The sequence below is a fragment of the Zingiber officinale genome, chromosome 3B, assembly GCF_018446385.1.
Source record: "Zingiber officinale cultivar Zhangliang chromosome 3B, Zo_v1.1, whole genome shotgun sequence".
NCBI lineage: Eukaryota > Viridiplantae > Streptophyta > Magnoliopsida > Zingiberales > Zingiberaceae > Zingiber > Zingiber officinale.
In genome coordinates, this window is record NC_055991.1 from 13,725,608 (window position 1) to 13,751,352 (window position 25,745).

At 35.2% G+C, this 25,745-nt stretch overlaps 2 protein-coding genes across 4 annotated transcripts; both read right to left on the reverse strand.

Annotated features, from left to right (window-relative positions):
- Positions 1-379: 379 nt before the first annotated feature.
- LOC122055947 lies at positions 380-9,608 on the reverse strand. Of its 3 annotated transcripts, XR_006132953.1 has the most exons (5): positions 9,046-9,608; positions 8,679-8,831; positions 8,236-8,441; positions 7,912-8,067; positions 791-7,733 (listed from the first exon to the last, which is right to left on the reverse strand). XR_006132953.1 is itself a non-coding variant. In XM_042617648.1 (4 exons), exons 1-4 carry the CDS (start codon positions 9,541-9,543, stop codon positions 620-622), a joined length of 1,065 nt encoding a protein of 354 aa, XP_042473582.1. In that variant the 5' UTR covers positions 9,544-9,606; the 3' UTR covers positions 380-619. The 3 variants fall into 3 exon arrangements, 2 of the variants coding, with proteins under 2 accessions (XP_042473582.1, XP_042473583.1); XM_042617648.1 differs by lacking the exon at positions 7,912-8,067 and having other exon boundaries at positions 380-827; positions 9,046-9,606; XM_042617649.1 differs by having other exon boundaries at positions 791-8,067.
- A 5,946-nt stretch (positions 9,609-15,554) lies between these two features.
- Positions 15,555-21,365, reverse strand: LOC122055948 (transcription factor BHLH062-like). The gene is made up of 5 exons (XM_042617650.1): positions 21,210-21,365; positions 20,818-20,902; positions 18,068-18,186; positions 17,228-17,355; positions 15,555-16,306 (listed from the first exon to the last, which is right to left on the reverse strand). The coding sequence occupies exons 2-5, from the start codon at positions 20,877-20,879 to the stop codon at positions 15,878-15,880; spliced, it is 738 nt and encodes a 245-aa protein (XP_042473584.1). The 5' UTR covers positions 20,880-20,902; positions 21,210-21,365; the 3' UTR covers positions 15,555-15,877.
- Positions 21,366-25,745: the final 4,380 nt, after the last annotated feature.

Here is a 25,745-nt window from a genome sequence, read left to right on the forward strand (position 1 = left end):
CAGCAACTTCAGAACATCAACTGCTACAATTTTCATTCATACACGGTGCTCCAGAAAAACTCCTACGATACTGTAAAGCTCCTACGACAACCGATGATCAAAATCTATTTATTTTCTATGTTGTCGATAACATTTTCTTATAGTTCTTGTACTTAAATTTTAGAATCATTCGAACTATTAATGAATTGTCTAATAAAAGCACTCAACAAATGCATACCTTAGAATAAAAGTCGTCAAAGGCTTCAAACCATATAAAAAATTACTTGCATTAGCGTTTGATTTTTCTTTCTCCATATTCTTTATTCCGCTGTGTAACTTATTTTCAATCAAGATTTGTGAATATCACTAGGCCCGAGCATGTTTTAAATATAATCCCTAGTGAAAATGAAACAATCTCTACAAGAAAGTAACATAAATGACATTTTGAAAATACAATAACTTCGTTAAACATCTATGATTAACAACACATCACAGATTAATTCTTGTCTGTCACTGAAAGGAGAGTAGAGTAGAATGATTCAAGAGATGCATCATATGCCCCAGAATAAATCCTTGGCGGCATGGATTCAACAAACCCATAGACCATAATCTGCCTCAAGCCAGGACCATGCCTGGATATTCATCTCTGGAGGAGAATTGCTGTCCCTATTAAGCCAAACCACAATGCAACAATCAACCAAAATGCTGGGCTTTTTGGCAATTCAGAAGGCTCGCGCCAATTAAGGAAGTCACCCCAATAGTTATCCGTCAGTGGCAGTTGGTTAGAGTTTGATGTCTTCCTTCTTTGTTCTTGGTCTTTAAACTTGTCGCTCCAAGTTCCAGCATACCTATGCCATTTGCGTCACAGCAGAGAAAATTATCATCCATTGCATGATAGAGTTTAAAAAATTAGTCATTGACATTAGCACAATAAAGTTACAAACATAAACTTCGATGAACATCAAAACTATATTAAGAATCATGGGATTTTGGTCATCCAAATTGAGAAAACCTCCTCATGACTGATATTACTTTCTTCTGAGCAGAGTAAGCACTAAGCTAGTTAAGACGTATGGTACAAAGGGGATAAAATTGTGGATCTTAGGCAAATTGCTGATAATGCCTAACTTCATCACAGAACAATAGTATGCATTCTATAAACAACTTAGCTTAGCTTGTCCAGAAAAGAGAAAGCTATATTTTCAACATTCAATTCATACTCAGTAAATAAGCATGTAAATAAACTACTCAGAATTAAACATGATTAGTTGAACAATAAAGTAATACATTATATTGATGACAACATAGAAAATGCTAAAGAAAAAACTGGCATGGGCTTTGAATTATTTTACATTATAAATATGGTGGTCAAAAATCCCTAATACTTCAAATCAAAATAGAATTGAAATGAAAGAAGAGGTGTGGTTAAGCATCTTTTCATTTATTCTCAGTTTAGGGGTATTATCAACTTAAGCCATGAAGGATTACATGCATAGTTATCACAAAAGGATTGGAAGCGGCAGTTCTCCCCAGGTTTAGCCAAAACTGCCACCGTTCAGAGTCAGGTTGGCAAAGTATCGAAATGGATTGAGCATCAACCCAGGAGTGACTTTGGGTTATTGGTAAGAACAGTGGGTCAAAGATCGAACCACCTATCAAAACCAAGAATCCTCCTGGCTGACTTCACTGACAAAACTGATGTAGATTGAACTAAAGCAGAAGGATAAACAAGAGAAATCCTTGAAATAAACTACAAGAACATAACAAAGAATAGATTTAGCTAAAGCAAGTAAGCAATGTTATCTGATAGATTTAAAGTGACAAGAAGTAAAGATGTTATATACATTCTCACATATTTACATGTATCAAGGTTTAAAATCACAAGTTGTGCCAAAGTTTTAGTCTCTAACCAAAACAAAAAGGTTTCAATTTATACCATGACAACAACATGGTTTCAATGCTTATATTTTAGTTGTAATTGTTTTGTTAACTCCAACACAACTGGTTATCGATATCATACATCTACAAAATTCACAATAACATTTTCAATGTCATTTAATTGTTAATGGCCAACCACTTAGAATTTGAATCATTTGATGCTGATTTTGTCTCTTCATTCTCACATGCTGCTGGACCTTTTAAGAGCATTTATTTGACCAATTTTCAATATGTTCAGTTGTACTAGTGGATGTTCATCAGCTTCTTGTACTGTTCAAATTTGTTTCTTACCATCTTTTCATGCTTTGGTCAGTGTAAGTTCATGTTTCTTGAATAATTTTCAATTGTTGCAACAGTTTATCTTTTCAAGCTATCTTGATCCCTGGCTGTATCAAGACAATTAGTTATCATCTCAATTAAACATCCTCTATGTATTTCAAATGCATGAACTAGTTTGGCTTAGGACTGGTGCATCAGAACATCCATTCGCACATGGTTATTACTTGCTTTTGTACTACTCTTTTTCAATTTGCTTCTATTGGATTGACTGTGTTCTTGCACTTGTTGGAAGAATTAAGTTATAGATTGTGAACCTTCCACAATATGCCTTATCCTATTTAGTTCTTCTACCTGTTAATTCATTCTTTTGACCTTTAATGGTCCTGCTCCGTACAATGAGATGAACTTAGGGTTGGTTGTTGAGATGACTGAAGGAACAACAGCATTGAATTCAAATAATAGAAGTTTTCTTTAACTTGGTGCAAAATGACAAATGTGGAATTTGTAGAATTTTTCCTAAGAGATACTGATGAAGGGGAGCCTTGGTGCAACGAATAATTTACTGCCATGTGATCTTGAGGTCAATAGGTCATGGGTTTAAGTCGTGGAAGTAGCTTCTTGCATAATGCAAAATAAGACTGCGTACAATAGACCCAATGTAACCCAACCTTTCTCCGGGACCCACATTGGCGGGAGATTCATGCATTGGACTGCCCTTTTTCCTAAGAGATATTGATGCAAACAAGGTTATGGAATCCATCTTACTGCGAACTCCAATCTCATCTTATGCACTGGTTTACCAAAAGCTTTACTATTAGGTACAAACAAATTTTGAATTTAACCGGATTCTTCAAAATTTTCTAAAAAGTGAAATGAAATGAAACAAATTTAACCATCTACAAGTTTTTCAAAATTTAACCATCTACAATCCTATCAAATGAAATGAAACATATTTTTCTAAAAAGTGATTCCTCAAACTTGAGAAGAAAAAAAATAACCTCATAAAAGATGAAACAAAATATATATATATATAAAGACATGTTTTGGAATTCCTAGCAAGCATTAACTCATGTAATCTTATACATCACTTTTGCCATCTTCATGACAGGGGCAATCAAGGTCTCCTATGAGCAGCCCTAGCATCTCCCCTTTTACTTTACTGCAAACCGACTATGTGCATCATCTCTATTTAATATTTAATCCATTCTCAATTTTTTTTTTATTATGATTCATTGTTCGTTACTCCAAATAACACATGCTGCCTTCTTAAGCAATCTTCCTCCTGCTCCTAGTCACAAATGCCAAGTCGCTTTTTGCCACCGCCTCTAATACAATGTCCAGTAAGCAAAGCAACCATTCTCATTTACAATCCATTGCAAAATTCAGAGGAAGAGGAAGAGGAAGAAGAAGAAGGTGAGAGAGAGAAAGAAGAAGAAGAATAAGAAGAAGAAGAAGAAGAAGCAAATGAGACGGATCTTCTCGCGTGCTATGTCGAGAGTTGTCCACCTCTCTGCCTTGTTCACCTCTCATGAAGAAGTATCTCTTGTTTCTTGTGGCAGTCAAAATGAAATGTTTTGCTTATGTTAACCATCATGGAACAAAACTTTTCAACTCTGATATGCTTATATACTTTTAACACTTACTAAATTAAAAACTAAATCATCTACACATATCAACAAGACTTTATAGTGTGATTGCAAAATAACTTGCTAGCATGTTAACTACACCATTAACTAGATTAGGCATGCGCACATGGAATCCATCAAACCATATGTGCTAGGATCTCTTTGATCCATGATGATAGATGTGACACAAGAACATAGCTAGGAGGGATCACAACTAAGAAACGGTATCATAAGCAAAGAACTCACAATATCACATGGTTTGGCATGAAAAAAGAGACAGGTAGAACCTAGATGGAGAAATGAGGGGAGGAGAGAAGGGGCAGAAAGATGAGGGGGGGGGGGGCCACAACCTCTCCCTCAAAGGAATATCTTGTTAGAAAATCATAAACTTAGAAAGGGGACCGAGATGCCATGTCAAACTTAGAGAAAAGAAATATTGCATTGCCTTTATTAGTGGAATAACAATTAGAAAGGCATACATAAGAATATACAAACATCTCTAAACCTAAACCTAAACGTCTACGACTAATAGTACTCAAATGTGCAGAAATCTAAGCAATTTCATCTTCCTAGTTGCAAAGCATGAAGAGAGGCATTGCGAATTTCATGGTTTGAAAGCTCGTACTGTGCCAAATGGCATAGTCGAAACATATCGTTTCAATAGATTACCAAAATTTGATACTAATGACACATGTAATCTATCCTATGATGTGTCAATCAACAACCACAACAACCAAGCCTTATCCCACTACACCTGAGTTTTGGAGATATAGCGGTCTTTGCCGAGACGTTACAGTCAGACCTTGCAACGCGTTCCTTCCCGGGAACAATCTAGCATTAACACAATAGTTTAATGGATCAATTCATTAAACATTTGTCATTATTTTAACATTGGCTGGCAACCTAACGTCCTCCTTTATACAGGCTTGGGATCGGCCATGACTAATTTGTCATGGGCGGAGTTCTATGTTGTGTCAATCATATTAATAAATATCATGTCATGGTGACACCCAGCACCCCTTAATATACTAAAAACTTGCCAAAATAAATTAAAATATAACAACAATCAAGCCTTTATTCCACTAAGTGGAGTGGGCTATATGTATCCTCCTATGTCATTGAGTTTGATCCCCTACTATACCCTCATCTATATTTAAATAAATTTTATCATATTTTATAATTGTCAACCAAGTTTTCTTTAATCTTCCTCGTTTATGGATTTTTCATAATCATACATCGCCTAATTAGGACATTTATTATTCACTTAAATACATACTTATACCATTTTAAACACGTCTCTCGAAGTTGTCCCTCAATAAGCACAACCTCGACTTCCTCTCTGATATTCTCATTTTCTATCATGTTCATTCTTATATGACGGCACATCCACATTAACTTCCTATCTTTACAACTCTCATCTTCTACTCGTATACTCACTTCATAGTTCAACATCCAACTCCTTATAACCTAGCAAATATAACCGTCATTTTATAAAACATTCCTTTAAGCTTTAAAGGTACATTACAATCACAAAAATCACCTGATGCCTTCTTTATTTCAATAATCGCTCTTATATCATATGTAAAACATTTCTATCAACCCCTCAATCCTTTTGCAAAAATGATCCTAGATTACAAATAACTTTTCATCATCGTAACAATTGTCAAACTGTCTAAGACTACTAAATTTAAATTTCATATATTATATATTGTCTTTACAAAGCCTAAAATCTACTTCAATATTTCTCGCCAATATTAAAACTTAGTATTTGCTTTTTCATGTGTTTCATCAGTCAAAACAATATCATCTGCAAACAACATGCACTATAGGATACGAAGTTAAACTCTATTTGCTAAGTTAAATTAAAATAATATTTTTTATTTTTTATAAATTTTATGTATAATTCATTAGCAAAATTGTACCATTCTAGATGGGACATAAAGTCCAAAGTTAGGTATATAGTTGTGTTTTTTCCTTATTTTTCATCTTCTTCCTCCTTTTTCCTTCAATTCTCCACTAATACTATACATTGAAACACTAGTACAATACAAAAATAGTATCATTGAGTTGAACTCCAATACAATTTTCAAGAAACATTCTTGTCCTAAAGAAGATATACGATAGATCTCCTACAAGAGATTAACATCCTTTGACATAACCTTATAAAAACTCCAATTATCTAAAATTATAATTTATGGTTAGATTTTGATCACTTATTATTATTTAATAAAATTTATTTTTCTTGCAGTTACCAAACTAGATGTATTTTTTCCGAATGGAGTTGTGAGCTAGCTAATGTAACAGCACAAGAAGTGTTATTAAGACGCAACAATAGAACTATAGCAAAAAAGGTGATTACACTCACCCCATCTAAGGTTATGTGAAAGGAGGTAAATTACGGGTCTGCTTATAGCCGACCGCCAAGTGGCTAGAGGAAGGGAGGAGTTTTTCCTTGAGGGCATGAGCCCGCCAAGAATTGATCCCTGCCCCATTGTAGCAACTCTGTCACTCTCTAGCCAACTAGACACCCTGTGGGGACGGACGCAACAATAGAAGTACTTTAATAAATTAACTAATCTACAACATTAATGACTTTCTCATATGTCGATAATGCTAGATCAAAAATTGATATAAAATCCACCCTAGGGTTCTGCACATATATTAGAGGCAACCTTGTAAGATGAAAAATTAAGAAAAAAATTGAAATATCTATATTGTAAACGAGCAATGGTTAAATTATAGCTGTAGTGCTCAGAATTATAAAAATTGGTGATTCAAGTTTAAGTTAAACTTGCCCTGCTTTAGTTTGTGAGTTGCTTATTGAATCAATAAATTGTTATTTATTTAATTCTTTTATTACAAATGAATGATGGTAAAACCACGGAAGTAGTACTCAAATTTTATGAAAGTAAGTGATTCAAGTTTCAATTTAAACTTTTACTAATTCAGTTTGTGAAAGAAGTTGGAATATATTTGAACTTAAGAGACGAAAATTTGACTAAAAAAAGGTTTAATGATCTTAGTTTCTTCATTACAATTAAAGTTGCAAAGAAGGTATTGTTCATCTCCAAGGATTTTAAAAAATAATATTAATATTCTTTTTTAACTTTTGTTCTTAATGTATCTAATTATTTTTTCTTGTTAAATGTAGTTTTCCAAAGAAATGTCATAACTGATCACATTGTTTTTGAAGATATGAGACATGGCAGGTGAATGAAGATCCTTATCCATTGAATAATTATAGATAAGCATACATTTAAATGTCCAGTAAATGGTATTTAATTTTACATTTTTTAAATCTAATATTTCATTATCATTTATTTAACCTTAATAAATATGTAGATGAAACTTTTACTTTAAATGACTTCGACATAAATGACAATGCATCAATAGACACCAAAGCGGACATGAGGTCTGTCTAGACTAACTACTCATCCTCCCGGATCACCTAACTATCCAGGATCCACTAGCCCTCTGATGATCCAACAATTTGTCTACACATCCTACTTACTCCCACTCAAACTGCACAATTTGCTCAAAATAGAAAAATATTCATATTTCTACAAAATTTTCTTTATAAAAAATTCTTTGGAAAATTTATTACATTGACAAAACATTATGCAAACAAACAGACCCTTAGTTGGGATCCATTTTGAGGATCTCTAGGTATAAAATTGAGATGTTTTTTTAAATGAAAATCAAAACCTGAAGATTCTTACCCCTTTGTCATAATTGTTTGTTATACTAAACTGAAAACTGGACAGTTAATAATTCATATATCTACCTGTATTCACGAGTTCTAAAGCATCCTCCAATTTTAGAAGAAGAAACGAGGATTGTCCTGCTTGCACTGAGTTTAGAGACACGGTTATCATAAATAGCAGTCTCTTTGATTCCCCCACATATAATATTCTGCTATGCCAGAATAGTTACCCAGAGAAACATATCAACACCATATATAAGTACTTCATGTAAGGATTATTATTTGTCTATCATTATGGTCGCATAAATGCAAACGAATCAGTGTCTTATGAAAATCTAAATAGTAAACAATAATCATGAGATCATACTCACAAAGTCAAATGCTTACGTGAAGCAAGTAGGTTCATAGTTAGTCTTGTACAAGCTCAGTGTTAAAGGTATAAGATGTTATAATGGTGGCAGTAGCATTGTTTGTAGTCAATGCAATATTCCAGTTTGAAAAATTGTGGATTATCTAACAAGAATATCAGCCTGTATACTACAACTGCAAAGAACAGCAAAAATCATTTTACTTTGGTTATCTTGATAACAAAAAGTAAATGTAAACCTGTTTTGAACAACAAATAATATATATTGAAAGCAAAATATATGGTATACAGCAAACTAAAGAAGATAAATAGATCAAATATGTCAGGTTTGCATGAAAACCCACCGGTCATAACTTGATCCAATTAGTGGTATTGTGACCATCTCATCCTTGGATATCTTAAGCTTTGGTGCTTGCAAAATATAACGGAGCTCAGCAGCCTGACGTCTAATACTGACACTAGGATGTGACTTCTCCAACTGCTTGTACAAGGCAATGCAGTCTCTATGACGGTTGTTGGCCTCATAAGCCATTGCAAGCCATATCTGAATCTGCAATTATGCGCACTGAATTAAACCACGTGAACAATTACGATCAAACTTGAAACCATTCCAAAACAGACAATTTATCCATGTATGCTTATCTTAGTCTATCAAAAAGATAATTGAGTCTTTGACAAGAAAACTGTCTTCTTCAACTTCTACCAAAGCCTGAATCTAGGATTTACACATTTATATGTTAAGTAACTGTAATCAACTAACAATTTTAAAAGTTGCCTATTTCACTACCTCACCACCCAAGAGTGTCGGCCCCGGGACGATGGTAAGAGCAGCCTCAAGAAAATCAATGGCCCGTGAATACATCCCCTTTCCATAGGCTTTCTGCCCAAGCTCAAACATCAGTTTGGCGGTTTTCCTTCGTTCTGCCTGCTCTTTGGCGACCTAGTCACAGAAAAATAGAGCAAGAACAAAATAACCAGCATCGTTCTTTTTTCTAGTCAATAGCATACAAAACCACGAGTATGACGATATTAAGCAGAAACAAACCGACGCAGTTCAAGATATGTCGTTGGCTTAAGGTTTCAGGACTTTACAATTGCGATCCAAAACACTATCAAAAAATTTTTAACCAAAAGTCTGGTGGAAAAGGAGGAACCTTTTCGAGCTCCCTTCGGACCCTTTCCCTCTTCTCTTCCTCAGTCTCCTCCTCATCCCCTCCGGCGCCTTCCGCGACCAACTCCTCAGCGCGCTTCTCAAGCTCCTTCATCTCCTCCAATTCCTTCAGCCGGCTTCGTAGGTTCTCCTCCCAATCGAGGCTCTCATCATCATCCTCTCCATTTCCACCGTTCCCCGAGTAGCCAGTTGAAGCTGCGACCTTGGACAGAGCGCTCCTCCGCCGTCGACGGGCCATCATAGAGGAGGCCGATGGTTCGCCGGAGGATTCTGCCGCATCGTGGAACCCCATGGCCTGAGCAGCCAAGGGCGCCGGGACAGCGGCGGGATCCTTCCTGGTAGGGTGCGACATGTGCAATTCCGGCAGCCATCCCTTGCCGCTAACGCATCCACCGTGGAAGCGTTCGGTGGCCATGGCGACCCTGGTCGAGCTCGCATCCACCAGCAGCGCCACGTTACCTAGGAGAATCGTAGCGGCCATTTCCCTTCTCGCGTCTCGGGAGCAACGAGAGCAAAGAGTCCAATCGACCAGATATTTTGTATCATTTCTGGACTGTTAAAATCAGCGAACGACCTCCCACTACGGTAAATTCTGTACGGTCGCTAGGCCTAGCCGATTCGAGATTTAAAATATTCTAATTTATTTGATAAAATAATTTGAGCTGAGTCTTCAATTTAATATGAATCAAATTTTTGAGAGGATTGTTTAAATTTAGTTTAGTTTATTTTTTTATAAGTTTGGATTTGTTTGAAATTTAGTTTGAGCTTAGTTTGTTTAAATATTAATGAGTTCTTAATTCAAATTTAGCTTGAGTTTAATTTAAATTTGGTTCGAACTTAGTTTAAGTTTGGCTCAAGTTTAGTTCGTTTAAATGTTATCAAGCTCTCGATTTAAATTTTTTTAATTGTTTGAAACTTTTAATTATTTGATTAATTATTGAACCTGATAATTTTTATTTATTTATTTATTATTTATTTAATTTATCGATAAAAGTTTATTAATAAATATGGTTCATGAATATTGTTCACAAATATTGTTTACAAAAATTGTTCACGAACGTTGTTTATGAACGTTAACGACCTGACAAATATGTGTTCCAGCTTATTTGTTTAGCTTAACAAGTTTGTTTGTTTAATTAATCTTATATATATTGAACGAACATAAACAAACTCTTATCAAATCGAATACTAAATTTATTCACGGACGCTTGGTTCATTTACTATTCTAACGGTCGCCCATCTGAATGATTTTTGCATGCACACCCTTAACCTTTTTAAAAACCATTATTAGTCCCCCTGCGCCATCCTCACAAATGCACTGAATAACTTGTGATTAAAAAAAAACACCTCTCCTCAATGGTAGCTTTGAAAATTTTAATTGGCATACGATATTCAGATTATCTCAATTAACTTAAAAATGATTAGCTTAGTCTACAAAAATATCATTAAGATAAATTAAGAAATATTTATAGTAGATCTATTAATCCAATATTTTAAGTTAACCGTCTATAAAAAATTATCTTTCAATTTACCGAAACTATGACTCGAACTTTAAATTTAAAAAAAAATTAAAAAAGTATTCTGTCGCTGTACCATCCATTATCCTAAGACTCGTGTAGCTCCTAATTAATATTTCCAAAAGACTCTCAATGACAATGCACTCACTCACTCACTCACTCAATCTTATATTCATTCTTAGAGGATCAACACCTCTAAATCAATGTAATATCTATAAGTCTCTCTTAGTTGATCGACCAAAATAGGACCCTTAGTTGACCAACATCGAATGGATAACCCTTTAATATGAATAAACACCATTCATCGATCATTAGTGAATGTGAAATGATTATTTTTTTGTTAGGACTCAAATTAGGATGGATGACTTGATAGAGGAGGTGAATATTGATTTTATCTACCAATGAATTCTTTCTACTCTTATTAACGTCGTAGCAAAGTCACACAAAATAATACAAACATATGAGTTAAAAGCATAGAAATTGCTAACGCAAGCATAGAATGTAGTTCGGGACTCTTATTTTCATACGGTCTATGACTCGTCAATGAATCACTCTCAAAAGTTTACTATCTTCCTCTTTGCAAATAACTTCTAAAGGTTACGAAACCTCTTACAACATAAACTACACCGAAGGACTAAAGAAGAAGTCTAAAGAATATAGGTGAAATACTCAATAAAATCTAGAAAATATCAATTTTGTTTATGTTGAGAACTAACAGCTCTTAGGTACATGTCTTCTAAACTGTTAATTCACTCAGAGTTTTACATTGTCATAAGGTCATCGCTCATTAGGCTAACTATCTTTCAGATGTACTCGAGTCCTGATATGCTTCATGTGTCATTTTTTACATTTCACCCATATAGTTCATCTCATTGTTTAAAATTTCTAACCGTAATAGAGTTTTGATTCATAACCGAGATGATATTATTTAAGTATAGAATTGTGTTATGCTAAAATAGTTTTAGTATTTTTTTAAATATAAAATATATTAATTAAAAAATATTATTATAATATTTGATTACTATAAATATTTGCTATTAGGTTAAATTAATATTTTAAAAATTAAGATTGAGTAAAAATTATTTTAGGATTAATTAAAATCTAGACATAATAATTAGGATGAAATAGACTTAAATTAAATTGAAGTTACTTTATTTTGAAGAAAAAGATTTTCATATATTTAAGGAGGAAAAAGACTAATAAAAAATTAAAAAGAAATTTATTTAATGTATTTAAGGATGATAATATTTTTTTTAAAAAAAATATGGGAAAGAAAGAGAAAGTTAATCATTAAAATTAAAAATAGAAATTAATAGTTAAGACAATAAAAAAATGAAAGAAAAAACTCAACGGCCTCGCAGTCATAGTGGTCTTACTTGCGCGATGCCTCCACGAGGCTCACGTATGCCTCCAACGCGATGCCTCTACGTGGCCATAGGGCTTGCGCGATACCTCAACGCGCCTTGGGGCTCAGGTGACACTTCCGCAAGGTGATGGGGCGTTGCGTAAGGCCTCACTAGGGCGTTCAAGTGGCAGGGCCTTGCACAAGGCCTCACGATGTGTGTACAGGTGTTGGTGTCGTGATGGTTAGTGGGCTAAATGATAAATTCCACTCATTCTACTTGGTATAGAATGAGATTTTAAACTATGGTTCATCTCCTTTAGTGCGTACAGGGCTCCCGCAATGCCTCCAAGCACGATGGGCTCAAGCGATGCCTCTGCAAGGTGGTGGGGCATTGCATAAGGCCTTTGGGCTTGCAGGCGGCAAGGTCTCGCACAAGGCCTCACGAGGTGCATACAGGTGTTGGTGTCATGATGGTCAGTGGACGGAATGATAAATTCCACTCATGCTACCTGGTATGATGAGATTTTAAACTGTGGTCCATCTCCTTTAGCTTGGTTGCACTTCAATGCTCCTTATCCTAAAGTCCATCAATTTCTCCTACCATCTTTCTCCGATCTCCATGAAACTTGAGTCATCTAGTCATCAACAAGCTTGATCACGCCAAGTCTCCACGAGTATCTTGCTCAAGTCATGCATTGTTGGCACAATCATTTTTTGTTTGGGGTGCAATCTGTTGTTGATAGGAGAGTACTAAACAGTAATAAATTGCACCAAAATAGTAAGCATGCAATAAACAGGTAAATAAAAGAGTAAAATTCAGAAATTGATATCTTCCGGTGAAGCGTCGGCGTGTCGACTGTCTTTAGAAAATTTATTGTCGCCCACGGTGCAGAGGCTCTCCGGCAAAATTCTCCCAAGATCCGACAACCACTCGCGTCTTCCGTAGGTGCACTCCAAGACGAACGTCGCACTCGGACTCAATCTTAGATCGCGGAAACCAAGCCTCAAGACAAGGAAAAACTCTCGCAAAAGAAGAAGACAGTGCACGCATAGCATACACAGAGAGGGAAGGAGAGAAAGCAGACTGCTTGAGAGTGTTTGAACCACGAACAGAGGTAGTGTATTTATTCACCCTGAAGCACTGCTTCGCCAGCGAACCAAAGCGTGCGCCGGTTTGAAGTGCGTCGCTTCCTCACGCGCGGGATACTGCTTTGCCAGTGAACCAAAGCGTTGGTTCGAAGTACGTCGCTTCCTCACGCGCCTCGCCAGGTGCGTCGGTGGTTCACGCGGGACAGAACCAAACCAAACCAAGGACTGACAAAAACAAACCAGGCCGCCTGCAAGCGTGAGGCCCACGAGCTGGGGATCCTTGCACGCGATGCGATGATCACGTGCGTCGCGCCCGGTTTATGGATTTCCAGCTCGAACCCCCCGAAACCACCTGATTTGGGCTCGGCCCACGCATGTGTGTAGGTCCCCTTAACTTTGCTAAACAAGGATGGAAGGGATCCATCTATAAGGTCTTCCAACCTTCTTAGCTTATCAATGTGAGACTAAATACATTCACATATGCATTACCATAACAACTAAAACCAAGAAAAATACTTTGAATTAAACACAAAACTCAACACAATCATGGCTTGTATATGGAGTTTTGCTGTTTGAAAGTATTTAAATTTAGATAATTAATGGATCTGACTTGTGTGGTAAGTGTGCAAGAAATATCCTTGGAGGTCTGGAGACCAATGCAAAACAGGAGAAGTCTAAGAAAATTGGAGATTGGATTCTTAGCGAGGAGAAATCCTCATAAGTAAGAACATAAAAGTCTAACAAGGTCAAAAACCAAATTATTAGCAAAAGTACAAAGCCCAAGCATATCAGGAAATCAAATGCCTTGGTGGATGAAAATCCAAAGACAAGGAAGCCAGGCACTAATGTCTAGGAACACGAGGTTTATCTAACATGAGATACTTATGAGACGAGAGTATGAAATTAGGCATATTTCGATCATTAGAATGGTCGAAGATAGTGTGCCGGTCGATTTATACACTATAGAATTAAAGAGGGTTTGTGGTTGCAGGTTTTGTTGGTGCAATTGTCTTCGGGTCAACGTTGTACAGTTGATTAAGCTCGAGTTGGCTTAATCTTGAGTTTCGATGTTTGATAATATGTGAGAGAGAAGTCAAGTAGGTCAAGGGAGAACTAGACAATTGACTGGGAAAGTCCTAACCAGAGGTTAGGCTACAGAAAATCCTAACTGGAGGTTAGGTAACGGGAAGTCCTAGTTGAGTAAGGCAATGAAAATCGAGTTAGGAACTAGGCAGTGGAAGTCATAGCAAGGCTAAACAATGAAGACCTAATTGGAAAGTAAGCAATGGAAGTCCTAACAGGGCTAAGCAAGAGAAAAATCCAAGTGAATCAAAAGTTGACCGGACACTTAATGATATGAAAGTTGGCACAACATGGAAAAGTCTAAGTGAGTCAAGGGTTGATCGGACACTTGGTAAAGAAGCTCTGACAAGTTAAGGTTGATCACATACTAGATAACGAGAAGTCCCAAAGGTCAAGGTTGACCGGAGGTTGGGCAAAAGAACCCTAAACTAGGATTAAGGGAGTTAGGATTGGGTAATCAACTAGGGAAATCGATTGGTCCAAAGTAATAGATTATGGTAATCAATTCAGAGAGTTTTCATGAGAGCACAGAAGGTGTTAGAACGATTGGACAATCGATTCCGTTAATATCAATCGGGATAATCGATTAGATTGCATTTCTCTTACGAACAGAAAGTCATGTAATCGATTAAGGTTTAAAAAGTCGTTCTGCAAGTTTTATGTCAAATGCTTAGAGGATGGAGAAGATTTTTTTCCCCAAAGATATGTGTCCATCAGAAATTGACAAAAATTGAATGTGCTTGAAGCTCATAAAAGAGGACCAGGGGAGCAATTTGGAGCTAACATTAACAATATATATCTTTATGAATATTTGAGCTCTATTGCAACTCTCTTTTCCTCACTTCTTAAATGTCATTAGCATTGCAATTGAGTTGCCCTATTTACGAGAAAGGAGAAAGGAGGTGATGCCATTTGCGATAGTGTCAATTCCGATTGTCACGATGGACACACAAGCGACGAACAATTTGCTTAGTGTGCATCTATTAGGTTGTGCCAAAATTGCACAGAACTGTAAACTCAAGCTTGCAAGTGGTAGGTAAAGAAAATCTGATGCTTGTGGCCTGAGGAAATAGACAAGGAAGTAATGACAAAGAAGTCGGTTAATTCCTTTGCCCCAGTTTCAATTCGAGGAATGAAACTAAAAATGAAATGGTTCGTACAAATTTCCTTTTTCAATGTATTAATTAAACTGCATACAATTGATTTACTTTTTTTTTTTTTCTCTCCGTCTCTCTAATTTTTCCTACCGATCTAATTTGTTCAATTTGTTTTGTTTAGGTTGCAAGTTCACTTAATTAATTTGATCAATCTGACAAACCAAGTTCACTTAATCTGTTTGATCAATCTAACTTGCTTAATTTGTTTGGCCTGCAGACCTGCTACATTAGATTGACCATATTATTTGCTTGCATCATCTTCACCTAATTTATCTTCAAAATTTTGCACTCTACCCAAATGTCAAGTAAAAAAGGGAAGGTGCCCTTATTGTATGACATTCCAAACGGCTGGCTTAGCACCTGCTCCTAGAATAGGACAAGTGGTACAGATAAAAGTAGCAGAGAAGAATGTTACAGCCAATTTCGTGTGCCAAACAACTGGCTCGAGAACACAGCTTCATAACAGTTTAATGATTCAAACCTAGATACAGTCCCCACCTGCTCAATTTCTTTTACCTAGGCAGCATCCACAATTCTTCTAATGCTTCATTTAGAATCTTAGCATGTGGGAAAATTTTGTCGAATTCTGATGTACGGTTCGCAATTGAAGATCAAATTTAGGACTCATGGTTCATCAGATTCTTCCTTGCTAGTGGTGCTTGTACTATTACTGCCGCATCTCTCCCCTTCTGATGTCTTTGGAAGAGTAGAAAGAAGCTGACCTGACCACAAGTCAAATGGAGCAGCGTATCTAGCATGAGGCCTCGTCACCTGAGGAGGAGGTCCTGGTGGGGTAGTTGGCGGTGTTCTTTCCACTGGAAAGAGCTGGAGCTCCTGGACAGGGGCTGCTTGCATGGGTCCAATAATAATTGGCTGATGCTGCATCTGAAGCGCGGTAGTAGTTGGTTGTGGTTTTGTCAAGGAGTTTGCAGTAGTGGTATCATTCCACGAAGGAACAGATTGTGTTCTCCTCTGTAGTTCATTTTGGAGCACTGATATTTCAGATTGCAAAGCATTATTCTCGTCTTTCAGCTCATTCCTCTCGACAGTAATCTGTTTTATTCCCCATGTCCAAGAAATTACATACAATTATGAGTTTATATCATATAGAATAGTCATCCCCTGGTGAGCCAGTCATAATGCTTAAGCGACACAAGTTGCAAAGAACTCGAAAAGAAGGTCCAGAACAGGCAATCAAATAATATGCCGTAGGCAAAAGTTGTTGTATAATGACAAATCTATCAAGTAACTGAAATATGTGTTATGTGCATAACTATTTCTAGTTATTATGCAGTACGGCAAGTAAATGATTGAAAAGAATACTAGAATAAGTTTACTTTGAACAATCGGTTACTTCAACTAATAAGCATGTAAGCTAGCTTATACCGTTTGTTTTGAATATTTTTCAACTGAAACAGGAGAGAAAACTGCAATCCAGTGCCCTATTGGTCAAGATATACCAATATCGAACAGCCAAGTTTTAGCTCAAATTCGACCAACATTGAAGTATGGTTAGTAACGATGACACCACTGATACTATGAAAGATTAATCACAGTGATTTTTGGTTAATTGAAAATAAGAGTATGTGATACCTAACAGGAAATAGATTGGCCATGACAAGAAAGAATTACTAGAGGTTCCAAATAACTGGAAGAATTCCATATTAAAAACAAACAGCGATAAAAAATTCATTAACCACAAATTACAAACCATGCAAATTTAGAACAAATCAAAGTGCATAAGATCAGTGAAAAAGTTCTTATACTGACAAGTCTATCAACTAATAAGATCAGTGTCTGGTAGAATCGCAACACAGTGACAGAAAATTCATTAGGCACCAACTAAAATCTGTGGGAATTTAGAATAAACCAATGTGCATATGGTCAGTGCTTATACTGGTCACGACATTAATCCAAAATATTGACTTGATAAGATTAGGAAGATAAAATTAGGTTTCAGAATCAGAAACTCACATAGCGAGATTCAGTTAGCAAAGCAGCATTTTCCTTCCTAAGAGAATCTACTTGAGCAAATAGATCGCGAAGTACTCGGGTAGTATCCCCCAATATGGAAGCTTTACAATTATTCTGATGATCTGGTTCTGTACATAGACAACAATATTGGAATAAATTCCTCAAGCAAAATTAGTCAAATATCTACATAGGTATGTCATGTGCAGCAAGAAAATAAAAAATAAGCATTATTTAGACAAGAGAAAAGGTATCCCTTGCAATAACAAACTTCTATGTCATCTGCATTAAATGCTATGACAGTCAATTTGTAAATAAGAATATCCATTGCTCACAAATGATTGAGTTTATACAATGCTTTGGTCAAGTTCTATGCAGCTTCACAACTTCATTGAATGTAAAGAAACTCCTTGAAAGGAAAAAGTCTTGTAAAGTATCAAGAAAATTCGTCAAAAGACGATACAGTCACGTAAAGTATTAAATAGATATTTTTCACATACAAAAAACAAGGTGGTTCCTGAGTTAAAAAAATAACTGCATTCAAATGATAAATATCTGATCCAGAACCAGTAGCGCCAACCTCAGATTATATGTTCCAAATATAAGACGTCTTTATAAATAAGGACACTAACAAATTGTGGATGTTTTGAATGGATTTAGTTAATGAAAACTCTATAGCCTGGTGACAAACTCATCGCAAAGCATACTCAAGAAATACTCAATCTATATGGTGAAATGGAAGTTGGTCTAGGAAAACAATAGCCAGACTCCCACTGAACAGCTTTCACTTTGTTGCAGTTAAGGTGGGAATCAATCAACATTGAAAATAGCATGGAGATTTACCAAGCACATGTCCGAGCTCAACAAAGAGTTCATTCAGTTGGTCACGTTTAAGTTTCTCTCTCTCAGCTTTGTGTATCTTCTTTGGAACTCTAGTTTGGCCTTTTTTACAAGCAAGAGACCTGCCAGATTTATCATCTCAGAAATATATAAATCTAAGCTAACCAAGAAAGAGATCATAGAAAGAAGTTACATTAATAATTCAGTTCTTTTTCAACAAAACTAAAACAAAAGGCATCAAGGAAAAAAGGTAAATGCCAGGCTAAGCTTTAGGATAACCAGATTACCACAGTGCTTTTTCTTAGAAAGATCCAGGACCAAAATCTAGCAACAAAAAAATCAACTGGTACAAAACAAACAAATAGAGTTAAATTTGACAAGATAGGAACAAAGAAGGTGAACAAGAGTAATGAAGTCTAATACAACTCAACATTATCACTTTGTTCATCTAAAAAAATCAATTTTATCACAATATATAGAAACTACCTAAGAATTTGAATTAAAGGAAAGAGATTATTTATTAATCTCCCACTGATTTTCATTAATTTGGTATGATTCATCTCTAATTATTTCTCAATCCACCTTTAACATTTTTCTGATTCACCTTGACACAATATCATCTATATAATCTCCATTTATACACTTACCATTGTCTCCATAATATCAACTCTATAAAAGATGGCTCATCCATTGTAATTACAATATATAGTACAATTATTCATCAACCATCTTATCTTACATTTTATTAATTTACTTGGTATCATAACCAACTTCAATACTCTAGCACTTTCTTTGTGTTTTAGTTGGAAAGGTTGTGACATGATTGCAACCTTCCATTGCTCTAGATCCTCTAATTTTCTTAATCGGCAAGTTGATTTGGTGATCCATGGTGCTTCCCCAACCAAGTCACCTCCCATCGTCATCTTATTCTCACTCAGCCTTCGGAGCCATGGTTTACCTTTCAAACTGGTCATTCATCCTATAGACCACTAGAGATCAACACTGATCCAAGCTTATTGTCAAGGGCCACTTCCAGTGCTTCTAAACAATTGTCCTACACTGCTGCGCTTCTCAAAGTGAAGCTTTGCTCAGTATCAACTACATGCACTGTTGATTTCATTGAAAGATGACCCTCATCTCGTTAGATGTGTAATCATCCTTGGATCATGTGGGCCATTCAATCTGATGTTATGAAGTAATCAGAAATCCGTAGCCATGTTGTAGATATCCCACCATCCCAAAGATTATGCAGACCATGTTGTGCTAAGTGTGCCACCCAATTTGGCTTCGGTAATATAATCTGTAAAATCTCATCTGTGTTTGATGCAAACTGAAGTTAGTATATTTTATTTGAGTGTAGGTGTTGAAGGAAAGAGATTATTTATTAATCTCCTACCGACTTGCAAAATTTTTGGTCTGATTCAGCTATAATTGTTTCTCAATCCACCTTTGATATTTTTGTGATTTGAGTTGATAAAATTTCATCTTTTAATTCTTCATTTCAATAATTACCATTGTCATCATATTTTCACCCCTATATTCATCTATTACAATGATAATATATTGAATAAAAAGTATTTCTCAATCATCTTGTTTCACAGGTTGCAGCATACAAGAAGCAGGTGTCCTGCAAACTATTGAAGAACCTGAACAGATAACTCTTGATCCAGTTATAGGGCAAAAGGAAGATAACAAATGAAAATAACAGGTACTATGTTACTTGATGTGGTGCATTAATCTTGTCAATTTGCAGTTGAATAAGAAAATAATTGAGAAATACATAAACCCCCAAAAGAGAGTGTAGCTGAGAAGCCAATAGTCACAGCATGAAGGGCAAGGAGTAAGAAAATACTACCTATAAGCTTATGGACAAAATAAGAACCTCAAAATATGACACCACAAAGATTAAGGTATACAGAAATAGAAACTGAAGCCTTTATATTATAATTCAAAGGGGGGAACGAGTACAGAAATATATATATATATATATATATATATATATATATATATATATATATATATATATATATATATTTGATATGACATACTCTTGTAATAATGCAACAATCCAGACATTGTCAATTGAAAAGTAGGTTTTGTGTGCATGACCTATCTTATGGGCTTGGGGTTATACTAGTTGCATGCAGTTAGGTCTAGCTAGATTCACTTATTAAGTCAAGAATCAACAACTCAAATTTTTACCAACTTAAATATTATTTGGCATATATATGATATATCTATTCTATGAACAATTTTATTTTATTTTATTTTATTTTAAACAGGAAAAATACCATACTAATGACATTGTGAAGCTAACCGATGATATGGTTCATGAATTTTCACATACCAAGATCAAGGTCAATAGATCCACTAACTAAAACTACAAAACAAAACTTGTCAGATCACTGCATCCAGAAAAAGGAATGTCTATGTGGTCCAGAGTGCTGTGAGTTAGCTTACATATTACCTTCAGATACCAGTCTAAGTGTTTGCAAAAAATGACCAATCAACGTGTAATATTCACTTTTCCACTACCAATTACTTTGTTACTCCGGAGAAATGTAAATCATTTAAATGATTTTCGAAGTTCTGCTAGATGAGACAAAGTATATATTTCACTAATGGCGGCAATTATCAAACAAAATCCAAGGCAGAAAAAAAAAACAATCCAGATTCTAAAAGAACATGCAGAACTTGTGCAAATATCAAATAAAAAAGAAGCAAAAGAAAAAGGAAATAGCAATTGAACGAACCCTTGCGATTCAGCTGCAACATTGGATTCGATCGCTGTAGTAGGGAGATCTTCCGACACCATCCTCCGCGATGCTTTCCCTAATACTACAAAACCATTACTTTCAATCAGATCATACAACAAGGAAGAGGAACTATTGCAAGAAGATTTTCCATCGGTTGAATTACTTCACCCAATCTAACCGACCAAATCAAAACCAAATGACAGAAAGAAGAAAGAGTCCGAGAGTATCAATCGGAGCAACAGAAGTCTCCATGAGAAGAGTATAAACCTTTTTGAAATCCCAGATCCGAGTAGAAGCAAGGTCAAGCATGGCAATTGCACCAATCCGGGAAACCCAAGAAGACATAGAAAATGAAAATCAAGAGAGAAAGGAGAGGCATGCCGGATCACCTTGACGGCTGGAGGAGCGGCGGAGGGCAGGATTCTCGTCGCCGGAGTGGATTTAGCTCGTCGTTGGTGGGTGGGAGTCGAGTTGGGGCGGACGGTGGAATGGAAGACTTGGGGGAAAAGAAGAGGGCCACGGAAGAAACAAATAAGTATCCCACACGTACTCGCGCGTGGCGAGCACCCTCCCAGCTTCACGTCCGTTTCTTACGCCTTCTTCTTACCCATCGTGACACTGAGTATTTTTCTTAAGGAAAAAAAAACATTGTGTAATTTTTCGATTTTGTCGTTTTTAAATATTTATAATTGAGCGAAGAAATTGAAAAAAAAAAAACAGATATGGTTTAAAGTAGTGGTATAATCGAAGTTGAATCCAACTTTTAAATATTTAAGTTTGATATGTTTATAATCTAATCGAGTTTGAGTTTTATTTAACAAATATATTTATAATTTATAAGCTTCGAGTCTAAATAAATTTAATAAATATAAATTATAAATTTAAATATTTATTAAAAATTAAATTATATATTTTAAAAAAATATAATATCCTTATTAAAATTTATAATTTTATTTTAATAAATAAATTTAATATATTTATATATTTTTTTTTCTAAATAGAATGTAAATCTATAAATTTAATATCAAAATTATTATTTTTTTATTTAAAAGTTGATTCATGAGCTTATTAACGAATATATTCACGAGCTAACAACTCGAGTATTGTGAAGTTTAATCTTGATATGTTTATCTTAACGAGCGTCATTAAATTAATTTTTATTAAGTCGAATTTCGAATAATTCATAAATGACTTGACTCATTTACCCCCTAATTTTAAATAGAAACAATCAAGCCAATCTCTTAACCTTGACCAAAAATGCAATCAAGTCGGTTTCATTTCTTTTTTATAATGCAAATGTCCGACTCTTATTAATCGGACTAATTCAATCTCACAAAAAAAAATATCGGATATAAGAATAAATTAAAAAATATTCATTAAGAGTTATTTAAATGATGAGCATTCTTAAGGTAAAACGTCTTAATTGAGATCCCAACCTAAAATACTTGATTAATCATTTTATGAATTTAACCGCTGCATGCAATCGGGGTGGGAAAAAACAAGTATTTCATTTCTTGAGATGCGAGAGAGATAGAAGGGAATCTACCAAAATTCAGCATCCGTAACCCATGGCCCCCCTTGCAAGGAGAGGGCACGATGCAGATTCTCGTCGAAAGGAGGGGGGAAAACTCCATGAACTCCTCTCCCATCAATTTCTCTCTCATCTTAGCCCCAATCAGTATTCAAAATCGACGGTTTGATAATTTAAAATTGACTATTTAACAGTTTAGAAACATGATTAGGATTTCGAGTTTGTTATAAAAGTTGTAAGTTTGTATTTACGAACATGGTACCTTAATTTTAAAACTATCAAAAATATATATATTAAAAATAATATTATTCCTTCCTATCTCTCCTGTCAACCTCCTAAATCTCCTCTCTCCTCTCTCCTGACATCATTTTCCAATGCATCTGAGTCACAATTTAAGATTTAATTTATAAATCAAAAGTTATTGGTATGATTTGGATGCACGTCACTTCATCATAGGTTTCACCTTATCTCTCTTTCCTCTTCATGTTCTTATATTGACAACTTCAACACAAACCTCTTCTTGCTTTGTCATATCTCTTCCTGCATTTATGCAACATTGCAATAGAGTAAGTAGAGAGTTTGAGTTTTGTCGTAAGGCATTAAAGACTTCTACTTCAAAGGATTACTGCTTTGAAGAAAATCAGTATGAAAGGATAAATTTCAAGCAAGACTATATTTGGTAGAATAAGAGAGATACGATTTAGTTATGTACGTATAGTATTTGTTACAAATTGGTCTGTAATATCAAGAAATACTAGGATGTTATTCGTTAATCAAAAAGAAAGTTTGACATCATATCTACCTTCACCTCGCTCAACTGTTCCTATTAATTGTAATTTTGTTGATATCCAAAAACCCTAAGTTTACCAGTGGATTTCGGTCAAAATCCACTGATAAACCTAGAGAGGTCAGATTGCACCCAAATCAATTCATATGCCTTTCGATGCATCAAGGTCCAACGGTGTCGTCTATTATTGATTTAGATCTCTCAGGAGCCGATCTAATCTTACAATAAATTTCTACCGGAACATGGGCTTAATATGGAAAAATATCAGGCCTAGAGTGGACTTGATGTGAGATAATATCAGGCCTGCGCTGGGTCTGATATGGAATCATATCAGGCCTAACGGTAAGCCTGATATGGGAAATTTTCAGGCCCTTTTTAATCATGATGTAAGAATTGTATAGTTGCTTTATTTTCTGAATAACAAATAGGGTTGTAAATTAAGTTTCAACTCTAAGTTAAAATTTGAAAATTTGTGTTGTTCATTGAATTCTAGCAACTATGTTGTTCCATGCCAAATGACATGACACAAGAACTTCATTGATAGTGGTTAGAACCAAGGTTTGACATTATACCTACCTTCACCTCACTCAATCCTTCCCATTGATTGATATTTTGGTGAAATATGACTACCCTAGGTCCATCAGTAGGTTTTAGTCAAAATCCACTGATGGACCTAGAGAAGTCAGATTGCACCCAAATCAATTCCTATGACTTTCTGATGCATCAAGTACTCCAACGGTGCTATCTATTGTTGATTTAGATCTCTTCAGAGCCGATCTAATCTTACGATAAATTTTAGCCAGAATATGGGCCTGATATGGAAAAATATCAGACTCATAGTGGTCCTGATGTGAGATAAATCAAGCTTACGTTGGGCCTGATATGGGATCATATTAAGCCCGACAGTGGGCCTGATATGAAAAAATATCAGGTTCTTCTTAATCCTGATGTGAGAATTGTATAGTTGAATTATTTTCTGATAAATTTTCAACCAGAACGTGGCCTGATATGACCAATATGAGCCTGATATGACACCATATTAGGACTAACATGGGCCTGATATGCTCTCATATCAGGACTAACATGCGCTTGATATGCTCTCATATCAAGCCCTATGTGGGTCTAATATGACCATATCAGACCTACATTGGTCTTGATATAGTGTCATATCAGGTCCTTTTTAATCCTGATATGATAACTGTATAATGAATTATTACATAAATAACTAAATTGAGTTTAAAATATAAGTTTTGACCTAAAAAATTTGGTTTTGTTGAACTTATAAATTTAAAGTCCACATGGAGTAGTTGATTGAAATTCAAAAGCTACACTCCTCTATGCCAAATGACATGACACAAGACCTTAAATGATAGTGGTTAGAACTAAGGTTTGACACTATATCTACCTTCTCCTCGGTCAACCCTTCCTATTGATTTCTATTTTGCTGAAATCCAAATACCCTTGGTCCATCAGTATGTTTTGGTCAAAATCCACCAATCAATTATGAAAATCTAATATGTACACATGCTCTATTGTTGGTTGCTTTTTGAATTTCAACACCACTTATTCTTACATTGTAACCTTGATAACTTAATTTGGAATTTATTTTTCAAGGATGATCATTACTGAAGAAATTCTCTCTGAAATATGGAATACACTTCATGCAAATTCTGTTGTGGAACAGGGAGCTAATATATTGGAACTATCTAGAATTAATATTCCATCTACTTCTGAGTATACTAGTGTGGGTAACACAAATAGAAATACAAGTAATTTGACATTTGATTTAAATGAAGAAGGAAGTCACCTAGAAGATGAGGTTAAAAATCCTAGTATGACACTTGTCGAATACTTTGATTCTACTTGGAGTGAGGAGGAAGAGCATTATATTCGGATTTCAGAGGAATTATAATACAATATAGATGTACAAGAGTTCTTAGCTGATGATATGCAGATTGAACAATTTGAATTTCCCCTAGAGCAGTACAGTGACTTAGAAGAGGAGTTCACAATTGCTAATGATCCATATATTTTGAATTCTCAATTGTTACAAAGGCCTATAGGAGAGGTAGGAGATGAGGATGAATTTTTTATTGGACAAATTTTTCCTTCCCGACAAGAGTTCAAAAATGCACTTGTAAAGTATGTCATAAATAAAATATAAGATATAACCCAGTTGAAACCCGGATAAATAAAGTGAAAGCAATCTGCTTGAAGCAACCATGTACATGGAGAGTGGTTGGGCGGGGTGATTTGAAGTTTACTATTACAAAATATATAAAGTAACACCAATGTAGCACTATAAGGGAAAGTGTTGATCATCAAACCTACTCTTCCTCATTGGTAGCATCTTTTATTGAAGAGCAATTTATTTCTAATAAACAGTACAAATCAAGTATGATTATATTTGATATAAAAGCTAGGTTTAGCGTGATCATATTATAGAAAAAAAAACATATATAGCCCGAGAGAAAGCAATGAAAAAGGTGGTTGGAGATTATGATCAAGTATATAGAGATCTTCCACTATATCTGCGTGAGTTGAGAGTTAGGGATTCTGAAACTTATGTGGTACTACACAAGAATGGTAGCAATTAATTCCAACGAT